This window comes from Festucalex cinctus, chromosome 10, assembly GCF_051991245.1.
Source record: "Festucalex cinctus isolate MCC-2025b chromosome 10, RoL_Fcin_1.0, whole genome shotgun sequence".
Lineage (NCBI taxonomy): Eukaryota > Metazoa > Chordata > Actinopteri > Syngnathiformes > Syngnathidae > Festucalex > Festucalex cinctus.
In genome coordinates, this window is record NC_135420.1 from 25,352,361 (window position 1) to 25,365,544 (window position 13,184).

Here is a 13,184-nt window from a genome sequence, read left to right on the forward strand (position 1 = left end):
CGCTTATTTCTGCTTAAACAGTATTGTCACCTTTTCGTGGATTATATATATATATATATATATATATATATATATATATATATATATATATATATATATATATATATATCCTTTTTTGACCCCTTTTTTTGGTGGGAAATACTTATTAGGCATTAGGTATTCCCATTTTTTTTCCTTTTTTTTTTTAATGGATTTATTCCTGGTTTTCCCCTGATATTTTCTTTCATGGGGGGATTTATTCCCATATTTTTCCAGATTTTTTATTTATTTTTTTTGGTGGTGGGTACATGGTGTAATTTATTTTTATTTTTTTCCAGTGCATTCACAATGGCCGTCAATTATGCAAATTTTTGTTATTCCCAGACCAGTCCGGTCCCTATCCCCCCCAAAAAGGTAGGTTGGAGCACTCTTAAGTCAAATGTTCAAAATGGCTTTCTGTAATGGCCTCACACATGGGAAAGGAGAGCCCATGTCACCAATGCATCACTTCTTGACCAATCCAACACAAACAGAAAATGAAAACATTCGCAAAGACCTGCTGTAGGCCACAGCTCACGCCAAGATACTCACAGACTAACAGCGCAAGTCCAATCCAGCTCAATAGGCCACGCCCCTTAAAGGCACATATATATTATAGCCATTCCACCTCTTAAATACTATTTTACATTCTTTTGTATACATCTTATGCATTTTTTTTTTTTTTTTGGTAAGAAAGCAACTTTTTTACATGATCAAATTTGATTCCTTTTTTTGAGCAGCAGATGAAACTAGTTGTATCAAATAAATTCATAATGTATTTAAAAGCAGTATTTATTTATGGTATTTTATTTATGGACATTCGACAACAGCGTTTGGGTCTGGAATGCGTCAGATATGACAAGAAGTTAATGTTCGAGAAAGGCTTGCTAAATGATATTGTGTCAAGTGTTCAATCAAGTGAAGTCAACAAACAATGCGGCTAAGTAAACGGAAGAAAGCCGCAGCCCAGCATAATAAAAGGCCCATTATCCAGCCTGGTGACAAACAACGAAGGATCCTAATGATATGCACTCAAGTCATTAGGAAGACGACAGAAGGGAAAATAATAATAATAATAATAACGCGACACGTCACGTTTACCTGCAAACAAAGCCACGTTGGCGTGTTTGGGATCGTACGGGCATCTGGCCATCCCGCTGACGGGGTCGCTGGCCATTTCCAGAGTGTCCCCCTGTTACACACAACACACACACATGCATACACAATAAGGCATCAATCAGCAGGAATATGAACGTCGTATGAAAAACAAGTCACAGGAGAATGACAATTAGAGGGCGTTAGCATGTGTGCGCACTCGTGATTCAGTGCTGGCAATTAGGCGCAATAACGACAACGAGAGAGTCACACGTTTGCACATGAATAATACAGACGCGCACACATGGGATGGATAAAAGGTGTCCGCAAATAAAGCACATCATTTCCTACACTAATAATCCGTGTACGTGTCAAGAGATTGAACCGATTAGTCAATTAGTCGACTCGCCAACTTTACTTAACGTTTAAAGCAGGGGTGTCAAACTCATGTTAGCTCAGGAAGAAAATATATCGGTATATATAAAATAACGGTATATAACTTAAAAACAATTCCCGTCATTTATACGCAGATTTGTGGACAAGCCCTAAATTACAAAACTCAACTGTAATCATGTTGTTATGAAAAATAACACGAATGCAAATGGAACGCGGCGACACTTTGCCGGTATACGGACGTGTTAAATCGAGCTGTTGCGCATACATATTGTTCCCAGAATGCATTGCGTGGCACAGTTAATGTTGTTATAAGCACATTAATCCTTGTCATATCTATTTGTGCTACCAGTAATTGAATTTGTGTCGTATTTAACACGATTATGTCGGTGAATGATTACAAAAAAAATGATAATAATTTAAAAAAACGTAGTTTAAGTTGTGTGTAAAATAATGACATCCAGGACGACGATTCCCCGTACAAGTTGCATTGCTCATCTGAGGACTGCTTGTGAAATTTTTTTGACTTTACAAAATCTTATCGCGGGCCGGATTAAACCCATTTGCGGGCCTGATCCGGCCCGCAGGCCGTATGTTTGATACGGCTGGTTTACAAGCTTAAAATCAACTAATGACTGCTCATGCGTTTGGCGTCTCGTCAATCAGCCACTCAAGGACGGTCGACTCGCTGATTGCAAAAGGTTGTTATTAACTCTTTGACCGCCAAAAACATTTAATGACGTATTCTAAAATCCTAATGAATGCTGCCAAAAACATTAATTTACATTTATTACGTTTTTTTTGTTTTTTGTTTTTCTCTCTCTCAATGGGCAGCGCAACGTCTTGTGCTGCGCTGCCTTGTCGCTAAACAAAATATTAGTGTCAAAGTCACTGTTGTGCAAAAAAATAATAATTTTTCACAAAAAGCTTGTTTTTCTCTTAATATTTTTGTATTTTCGCTCATGTCACTGCAATGACCTAATTTCAAATGGTGATTACTAAAGAATGGAATAAGGTAGAAACATACTTTTTTTTCTCATGAAAGAATGGAATCCAATCTTTCATATGGTATATACTATATTCATGTCATCTTATCGCACAATATTCTGTTTGCTTTGAAAGATGAGAGAAAATGGTCCAGTTTTTTGGATAACGTTTGGCAGTCAAAGAGTTAAGAATAGCGGTTAGCATTGCTAGCTTTAGCTATTCCAATCAACACTAGTCTTAAAATATTTATCCCAGCGGGACCACAGGACTAGCAACAATGTACAAAATGTTCAAAATGTCGCGTTTTAAAAAGAGAGCAAAAAAAAAAAAAAAGTGACTGAGTTTATGAATAGTGAACAACAAAATATGCAAAGGATTAGCATATGGTATTAAGCAGTCGGCATTGTTGCATTAGGCACAGCTATAAATAAAGCAGTCGCTAGCATTGCTAACTAGCCCCCAGGGAAGGGAACAACGAGGCAATCAGGTGCGTCATTAGCGGCTGACAGATAACATCCTCGACGGCTCACCGCCGCTCGTTATGTGAGGCATGAAAAATGATTTTTAATAATCAAAGTATTTCGACTTTGATCCAACATTTAGTATTCAATCGCCGGCCAAGCCGATGACTCATTTATGTGCCGTTTCCTTGCGGCGGTTTGAAGTTTGCGGAGCAGAGGTGGCTTTTGGGAAGCTAATTCAGGTAACACGCTGATGGATTGAGGTAAGATGAAGAACGCTGGAGTGCTTCGACTAATGGGAAGGGGAGGAAAATAATTAGAGGCCAAATTGACGCGGTCGGGTTAGTCAACACTTGTTAGCAGAACCTTGTTGACTTCATATTTTCTCCTTGATTAATTCACTTTTTTTTCCCCCCCAAGCAGAGAAACAAATGACTCATATCTTCACATATACTCATTCACCGTACGCCTCTTCAACATCTGCTGTCACGCAATTGGAGGTGACGCAACCGTGAAGCAAAAAATAAACGTGAAATTCTTGGTTATATTTTAAATACTGGCTTTATCCAGTTTCTCAACCTTCTCTGATGTTTTTGTGAACAATATCTTTTTGGATATTTTCTGCCTGCTCACTCTTCTACCCGTCTCTAGATGATGCGCATGCACTTGTGGCGAACAACGAGGCGCTCTAAAGCACTCACGCCAGCCCGAAAGCCCCCGTCCACATGCTGGCTGTCAAGTTGGAGTTCTCAAAATATTCTCCCCTCTTTCTCTTAGTGATGTGCATGCACTCATGTCCAACAACAAGGCGCTCTAAAGTGGCCACATCAGCGGACTATCTTAACGCAAGATGCATCTTCACTCAAGACTTTTGCCACAATCTTGTAGGAATTGTAGAGTATTAAAAAATAATAATAATAATGTGTAAATTCACAGATTTTTGCTCATTGTAGTTATTTAACTCATTCACTTCCAGCCATTTTTGTTGAATGAATATCCTTCGCTCCCGGTTGTTTTACTGGATTTTGACTGATTTTGCAAGGCCCACAGAATATTGTGTTCTATTGCTATAAAAACATGGAACCAACCAAAATAAAGATTAAAGTCTCTTCTTTCATCGGGAGAAAAAAAAACTGTTTGCATTTGTTTGTGTTTTGCAGCAATTAGCATTAGAATATAGCTAAGTTTCATCATTATTCACAAACCTGTTGAAAACACTGGGAAAAAGAGCTTGTTGCAACACGGCCCTGGCTGATCTCTTATACTCTGCTGCCACTTGCTGGCCGTCTTTTGTAATAACTACCATTGCTTTAAGCCACCTCTTCATGTCAGAAGCTGCATCAAAGCCTTTTCTGTATGCTCTTACATTAAAAAACTAAACTTAAAAACAGTACAAATGTTACAACAAAGTATCAAAAAACGTATTTACATGTTTTTGGGTTTGAATGAGTTAGAAACTAATGATGGGTATATTTTCAGAAAACAAACAACAGGAACAGATTGACATGAGGATAAAAAAATTCTCAGCGAGTGGATGGAGGCGGGATGATGTCAAACTATTTTATAATAATTACGGTGTGTCATCAGAGGCAAACAGATACGACATTTATCGGCGACTTACAGTATAGTTGGCGCAGAGCGGGTTGAAGGCGTTGGTGCCGCACACAAACAGGCCGCCGCCGGGCCGACTGAGGAGTACTTTCATGAAATTCCGACATTCATCCTGTGGGGCGACAAAAAAAAAAAAAAAAAAAAGGACAAGAAAGTTCTTCAGTTGAGTCAAGTCCATTTTATTCTTATAGCACCAATTGACAGCGAGGTCATCTCATTCAAACGGGTCATTACATTCTCAGGCCGATGAATCACTCCTCATACATTAAAGAAAAAGCAAATGAACCCCGTATAGCAAGGTCACAAAGTGGGCAAGGGAGGAACAACCTCGAAAGCTCGCCGCTGAACGCCACCGGAATGCACGTCGGAAAACTTGAAATCATTCCGCATATTTACTGTCTGTCAGTCAGCAGAAGCTTCCTCCAAAGTGCGCACAAACTCTGCAGTGATTATCTAAACAACTCAGTGAAATGAAGCTTTTGACTCGCCTGATGTGCGGAATTATTTCACCATTAACGCTGTCAATCTCGTTGAATGCGGCCCTGTCGAGACTGAGAGTGTCAAAAGACGCTCGCGAGCGCGCAGCCGGCGATTGATTGACAGCCTGTAATCCAAACCGGCTCGGGGATCTTAAAAAAACAAACGTGGCATCCGGGGCTAATTTCTTCACCGTGACACTTCAAAAGTAGATGGAGCCGCACGACAAAAATCATTCTGTTGAAACGTAAAGTCGCCGAGGAGCCCGACGGGCGCCGCGACGCAGCCGACGGTGCCCGATGGAGACAAATGACTCCGGTTAATCTGCAGTTGGCGATGACAAATGACTTCCAACGCGCTCGCGCTGACGCGTTAACATTACAGCAAAGTAAACCTACATAATTTTAGATGTCGTTTACATTGTTTTAGAGATTTTTTTGTTTTGTTTGCAGGGCGGGCAATTATTATTGATTCCAATTAAATTATAATCAATTACCATTCACGACAATGACTTTTTACTCACATACAATAAGTGAAGATTTGCAATATCAGAGACCATATGTCATGACTGGGTCATGCCAGGGTTAAGTTTGGGTCAAGTTGTCTGTTTTGAACAGATGTAACCATCATCTGGTTTCAACTGGAAAAAAAACGCTATGTGATGTCAGGAGCTATGTGATGTCAACAATCTTTAATCTCTTTTTCTGGTCAACAGCCAATCAGATAATTCCCCTGTCAGTCCTGTTACCCACATGTCTCGCCACAGCCAATCCGATCAATTCACTGTCTATTTAAGACAAACCGAGAAGTGTGCGTTTGTCGGATTATTACCGCTGTTCCTCTGTGCATCTCGTGATTCTCGATGCATTCTCATTTTTACTCGTCTAGTCAAGTTTGTTCTCTACGTCGTTTTTGAGTTATGAACCATTTGGGAAAAATTGTAGTTACAGGCTGAATAAAAGAAAACAAAAATGTTTATATGAATGCTGGAATATGATACCTTTCCATCATATTACTTAATTCCCTTGGGAAGTTTCAAATATGGGATATTTGCAAAATTTTCCAATCCTAAATACAAATGGAAATTTACCGGAACCTTATCATAACTTTACCAAAAATTGTCCACCCCTTTCCAACCCTTGTTTCAACATTCCCCCCTGCCCCAGACCTCAGCAGGCTTCCGATGACATCAGCGTGGAGGGTGGTCATGACGACGACCACCTTTTCAGTTAAATGGAAGCTGTCAACATCAAGCCAGATGCTGCCGCCCCTCGAAACCCCCCCCATCAAACTTCCCGCTTCGGTCTCGGCGGGGTTCTCAATTTCACCGGTTAAAAAAAAAAAAAAAAAAAAAAGCGCTCGCTCGATGCCGATGTGTGGTGTCAAGTATGAGGTGCCATTTACCAAGTGACACATTGTGGAGTGACAGTGATGTGCTACTTCCCCCCTCGCCCCTCCCCGTTAACGCACACCACCTGGCTTCCTGCGTGAGTTCTGCTCCATGTTAACGTGCGTGATACTGATCGGCACTTGGGTTTTATTTAGTTTTGAAAACTGCTCACAAAGTGGAATCTTCCAAAACACTGTCACAAAACTTAATTACGTTTATGTGAGCTTAATGTGGCAAAAATCAAGCCTAATAATGTTGATCAGCCACAATATATATATTCACACATTAGCCACTTTGTACTCAGTATCTGCACTTAAATTAGATCGCGGTTTTAGCACTGGACTCGCAGTAGTTGGCTATAATAACACATTCGCAATCACATTATCGTTTATTTCTTTGCTTTCTCAGTTGAACACTTAACTGTTTGGCAAGCTATCGGTTAGCTAAACTCAATTTCGCTACATACCGTATCTTAGCTGTCTTTGTGGCTTTTATAATCACAGATTAAAGTCAGACGTCATAATCTGTCTCGTACCTTTGATTTGAGAACCTTGCATGTTACTTCCACATTTTCATTTGATCAAAAGTGTCATCTTTTAAATCCAAATCCAATAATCTCATTGTTTCCTTAACTGTTTGGCAAGCTATCGGTTAGCTAAACTCAATTAAGCTAAGCTAACATGCCATATTTTAGCAGTCTTTGGGGCTTTTATAATCACAGACGTCAGACGTCATAATCGGTGTGTCTCGTACCTTTGATTTGCAAACCTTGCATTGTCACGTTCACGTTTGATCAAAAGTGTAATGTTTTAATCCAAATCAAATAATCTCGTTGTTCCCTTAACTGTTTGGCAAGCTATTGGTTAGCTAAGCTAACATGCCGTATATTGTGGCTTTAATAATCACAGATAAAGTCAGACGTCGTCGTCGGTGTCTCATATCTTTTATTTGCAAACCTTGCATTGTTACGTCCACATTTTCACTTGATCAAAAGTGTCATCTTTTTAATCCAAATCAAATAAGCTCATTGTTCCCTCAGGATGTCCCTCATGAGATGGCATCTGTAACTAGTAACGTAGTTATCCTTCTCGTACGCCAAAAGCTGTCAAGGGCATTTATTCAATGTCATTGATATTTTAAGGTCAATGTACAGACAACACTTGTTTTGGGACTTTTGGGGCTACTAGTATGGACACGCCAACTAGTTTGGTCTCGTAGTGTGGCATAGTAAGGCTTACGAGTGGAACAAAATTGACACTAGCGGTGGAAAAATATTATTAGTAATACTCCAAAAATGCTTTTGTAATACACTTTAATGCAAAATTAAAATGAATTCTACAACTACTCAATAGTGACGCCACTAATTTAATCGTGTCTGCCAAAATCGTGATCACAATTCAAATTTGAGTAACCGTAGGTAATTTCCGTTTAAAAAAATGCGGACTAATCAACGTCAGGTTGAGTGACTCAGGCCTTCCTATGAGGCGTTTTCATGTCCTCCCACAAAAACCCAATGGAGACTCCAAATTGCCCACAGGTGTGAATGAGTGTGGGAGTCGATTCATTTGCCGTCTTTATGGCAGCTCAGGTGCGCTTTGCGACCTGCCGTGTAATTCCAACTATCGTCCGGTCTCCTCGGTATTACGCAAGCGCGGCACAAGAACGTCAAAAGGTGGGCGCTTTTTCCCCGAGTCCGCAAAGTTAGTCCAGATGGCGACCAAACGCTCGGCATGTGCGCGGCCTTCTGTTCTTCACGCGAGGTTAGCCAAAGCAAATTTTCCGAGCTGCGAGTCATTTGTGTTTTCATCATGTCAATTTGCCACCTCGTTCTCGGCAAGCTGTCAAAAAAAAAAAAAAAAAAAAAAAAAAGGGGGTCAAGTGCGTCTGGAGAATTTCTGCAGGTTTTTCCCCACCTGGGGAGTCATCGGCCGCCCCGCAACGTGCGGTTCAAAAGCTGACTGGCGTGCTATTTTTTTTTTTTTCCTGACTGGCCGCCTCCCTTTGGTGTGTGATGTTTGTTTGTGGCCTGTGGTGTGTTCACTCACAATTACCATCAAGCAGAGATGAAGGCTCGCCCGCCGGAGGGATGCGGATTAGTTTTAACGGTGGAGGATGGTGGGGGTGTGGGGGTAAAAAGCACGACACTCAGAGCAACCGCGCGATGCGACGCTGCTAATTTGGTGCTGCTGTTAATTAATCCCCCGCCCACATGCGCACTAACATACACACCCTTTCATCCTGTCACGGCGCGCCACTCGCTCCAAATGGTACGCCGGGGACTGTTTTTTTTCTTTTTTCTTTTTTTTCTCAACTTGAAATTCTATTCACCCCTTTAAAAACCAGCACCATTTTTCTATTGTGTTTTGAAAAAAAAGAAAACTAGCATTGTATTGTATAAAAACATCATACAAGAAATGGTAAAGAGATAAATCTGGTTTTATGAAACAAATTTTAGCCTTAGTTGCGGCACTCGTAAGTGAATGTATCTCTGAATTTAAGTACAAAAGTAAAAATGATTCTCCCCAATATTTTTGATGAAATTCTCTGTAAGGGACTTGAATAGTAGGCCTACTCATATTTAGAAGAAATAGAACTGATTGCATGTTGTTTAATAAAAAAATAAATAAATAAATAAAAAAGAGAGAGAAGAGAGAGAGAGAGAGAGCGAGAGAGAGAGAGAGACGAGCTAGCTAGCGATCTAAACATGTTCCCATTTAGTAGCTTAGCGAACATCGTCCACTGAGTCTCATTAAAAAAACAAAAAACAAACAAACAAACAAAAACAGCTAAATTAGCTACCAGTAATTGTAACGTATTCAAAAATAAAGCACATTTTGGAACTTTTGGGAGTTTTTAGGCTGGTACACGATGAAGCTAATATCACATGTCTTGCTATTGTGCTAGCCAAGGATGGCAAATGTATTCCTGCTCTACTTAAGTGGAAGTAAAGATATTTGTGTGAAACAGGTTAAAGTCAGTCACATTCAATAACCAACTTGATACAACAACAATACACGTAAATATTTCCTCTTTATTAAATTAAGAACTTGTCGCGTGTTATGAGTTAGCTAGCTTTAGCTGAACTTCTATGCTAGCGAAACGTTTCAATAGCTTTGCTAACATTGTAAACTGAGTAGCATAACATGCTAAAGAGTTTTTGAACACAAAAAGAAAGTACAGATATGTTTTCAAATGAAAAGTGTAAAAATAAAGTCATGAAAATACCTAATCAAGTGAAGCTAGCTGAAAAATCATCTTTAAGTACAGGCGCAACTTAAGTATTTTGTACTTTACTTCCCACCATTGTTGAGTCACTGGCCACTCTTGACTGCTCTCTTCTCCCCAGTCGCTAACATCAGGGCGGCAGCCAGGCGTGTAATGGAAACTTTGGAGATTTAGAGGAGCCACCACGCTAAAGACGACCCCCTGATGCACCGCTGCCTTACATAGCTATTGTACCCGCGTTAGCGTAGCAGGTCGTGGCGGGCTATAACTAATATTTTACGAGCCTATGAATCAGGCCAAGGCGGGGGAAATACTTTACGACGGTGCCGGTGTGTTTTGTTTTGTGATCCCGACGAGGAATGTTGATTGTAGCCGGAGGTAAAACATGGTTTGGGTTGGCATCAACTCAAATGAAAACTTTGTTTATTGTTTTAGGTCAGAACAAAAGATGGAGAACAGATGCAAAAGTTGGAGTTTGCTCGCTATTACCGATTTGGGACTCGTGGTGGAAGTAATAAAGTAGAAATAGTTTGTTACTGTTTATGTATTTGTTCATCTTACATTTTAAATAGTGTTAGATTTGTACTTCGATTTAAGCACAGTACTTTTAGCACCTCCGTGACTGTTTTTTGGAGCATTTAATAGGATTCTATCGCAAAAGTAATGCACTATGATTAGCATAATTGAGATTTTATCATCTCGTGATTAATTAATTACAGGAAAAAAAAAATTGTGCGTGAAAGAACACATTTAATCACATTTTTCTGTTTGTGCGCTCCAAGCGATACAGAACCTTTCTGTGTCTTAAATTAACTCAGTGGAAGTGTGGAGAAGAGCTTGCTTGGGTGGAAATGGTGAAACAAGTCCACTGCAGTCTCGTGAATAACAAGTCAAAAATTTTTTTAGGCCTACTCGGGATGTAGTATAGGCCGATGGAAGACTCAACGTAAGCTTGACTCAGAAATGTCTGCCATCTAGTGGTAATATGCGGTATTACAACTTAAAACTGCATATTTTTTTTTTATATTTTTTTTTTCCATTTTTAATTTAATTTTATTTTTTGCATTTTTCATGATTTATTTTCCCGTTCTCCCTCTCTTTTTTTGTTAAATACAAAATCCTTTGTGAGCCCTACATTATACATGGTGCGCTATTTTGTTTGTATTGCAATTTAGTCCGCATCGTCAACATAGCTTGTTAATAGGCGGTAAAAAAAAAAAGCCTGACATATTCATCACGGCCATATTTATGCTGGCCTGTCGCCTGCTTCATCTGAGCAGGAGATGAATTTTTCAGAGGCCTCGCAGCTCTGCCAGTGTCCGTTAGAAGAGCAGGAGGACGCGGGGAGGAGGAAAATGAGGAGGAGGAGGAGGAGGAGGAGGAGGAGGAGGAGGAGGAGGAGGGTTTGCAGTCGTCTGGCTTTTCCGGAAGGCTTGCCAACACAGCACAGGTGGCGTTTTGTCTGGACGCCTCCCAGGGAAGGGAGGGAAGGAGCAGAGAGCACACTCGGAGGGGGAGAAGGAGGCATAAGGACATTAAACATTTGGATCTATACACAAGTTTTTTTATCGTTCGCTCATTCACGGCTTGATCATCTGCCGCGCGTGTGCGTGTGTGCGGGCGTACGCGCGCGCGCGTTTCAGAAAGCACAGTCAAAAACCTAATCCTGCTGACTTAATTTGTCTTTGAATAAAGCTCACGCGTGCGAGTGCCAAATTGCTTCCTGGAATAGATGAATGCGCGAAAATGAAACGAATTCATGCGAGCAGCGGATGAATTTTGCCAATCTTCATCAAGAGAATATGAAAATCAAAAGCCGGTCGTTAGAGCGCGACAAAGGACTCCACCCCTTTGTTTTTCTTCCGGGAGGAATCATTTTATGCATTATGGACCACCGAAAAAGACCACTTGTGTTCATTTCACAAATACACCCAATGTGTTATATTGTAAGTGCTTTTGGTGCAAAACGCTAAAAGATCCATGTGCTAGTGGCAATTCAGCAAATTAGCGTAATGATAAGATATTAAAGAGCTGTGAAACCATATCATACATGTCTCACGTTTTTGTCCCCCCCCCCCCCCCCCCGACTCCGCAAAACAAAACGCTCCCCGGAGAGCTCAATCAACAGCATATTGAACAAAGCACCAGCATAAATCGAGCCTGCCCACTTCTCCGTGTGCAATGATGTGAAATGGCCTGTTGGCACGGTCATGTGACTCGTGATGACGTGCCGGCATGTACGCGGACAACCTTCCTCCTCCATCTTTGTCAATATGAGGAGTTAAGGAAAACAAGCAAAAGGACAAAGGCAACCATGACGGGAATATGCAAATGAAAACGGCATCAATAATCGTCCGGACAACTCGAAGGTAAAAAAAAAAATAAAATAAAAATGCGTCAAGAATCCGGATATTAAATTTCCAGCCTAATTAGAGAGAATACTGTGTCCTTTGTGATCAGCCAGGCAGAAACATTTAATTACAAAACCAATTATAAGGTGGCGAATGTATCACATCTGACACCCCCCCCCCCCCCCCCCCCCCTCTCTCTCCCAATCCCCCAAGTGAGGGTGAGGGGGGGAGGGGGACATTTTCCGGAGGTGAAGTGGCGGAGGTGCATCCGTGTTGTTGTGGAAGGCGCTTGAGATTTTCTGCTTAATTGCGCGCCTCGTTAATGTATGTGTGGGTGCCAAACAAAGAGACGGCAGGTAAAAAAAAACAAAAAAACTCAAGTGTCATGAATATGTATGACTGTGTATATGCAAAACTTGTTGATCCCACCTACACCTTGCGTGTATTCAGTCATTTAAAAAAAAAAAAAAAAAAAAAAAAAAAAAAAAACACGATTGTGATCTAACAAGGCCAATCTCATGTGAGATTAATCTAATTAAAATCCAGCTGATGGAAAATGCATTATGTTTCTCCTTCAATTGGAATTTTTTATTTTATTTTTTGGAGGATCTGGGTCTTATCTCGCTCTCACTTGAGAAGCAAATTAGCATTTTTACAAGATCACCACCCTCCTATCACAATATTAAAAAAAGTGTAAGAGGGCCAAAGAAAGGATGAATATTAAAGAGAGGAAAAGTGCTGCTGTAGCTGTTCAAGCATCGCTAGGCAGGACCAAACCAAAAAAAAAAAAAAGGGAACATAAAGTCGAGGTCGGCAGGACATCAGCAACAGCAGAGAGCACTTTGCATTTCCTCTTTTTACATCCTTTTTTTTTTTTTTTTTTTTTTTTTGCTCAACCAGTAACACGATGACAAAATATTGATGAATTTGACACCTAATTGGTTAAAGAAACAATCCCATTGCTAATTTAGTTGAAGTTCCATGGTCCTACATACTGATAGTGGTGGATTAGATTGCTATGGAAACACACAAAACAAAAGTGCACATAAAAGATACAAGTAGCTTCGTGGAAGACTGTTGGAATGAAATGAACACAATTTTGTGTGCGCGCGCGTTTTGACAGCTTGTATCATCAGGAGAGGAAGTGCAAGCTCTCACGATGCAACATATTTTCCT

At 40.4% G+C, this 13,184-nt stretch overlaps 1 protein-coding gene across 2 annotated transcripts in view; it reads right to left on the reverse strand.

The window, feature by feature from the left end:
- Positions 1-13,184, reverse strand: part of sema6bb (sema domain, transmembrane domain (TM), and cytoplasmic domain, (semaphorin) 6Bb) — a 179,056-nt gene that overhangs the window by 62,640 nt on the left and 103,232 nt on the right. For both annotated transcript variants that reach the window (XM_077535552.1, XM_077535551.1), the window contains exons 7-8: positions 4,576-4,677; positions 1,120-1,210 (exon numbers count right to left, since the gene is read on the reverse strand). In XM_077535552.1, coding sequence (XP_077391678.1) covers positions 1,120-1,210; positions 4,576-4,677 — 193 coding nt within the window. The remainder of the gene's footprint in view (positions 1-1,119; positions 1,211-4,575; positions 4,678-13,184) is intronic.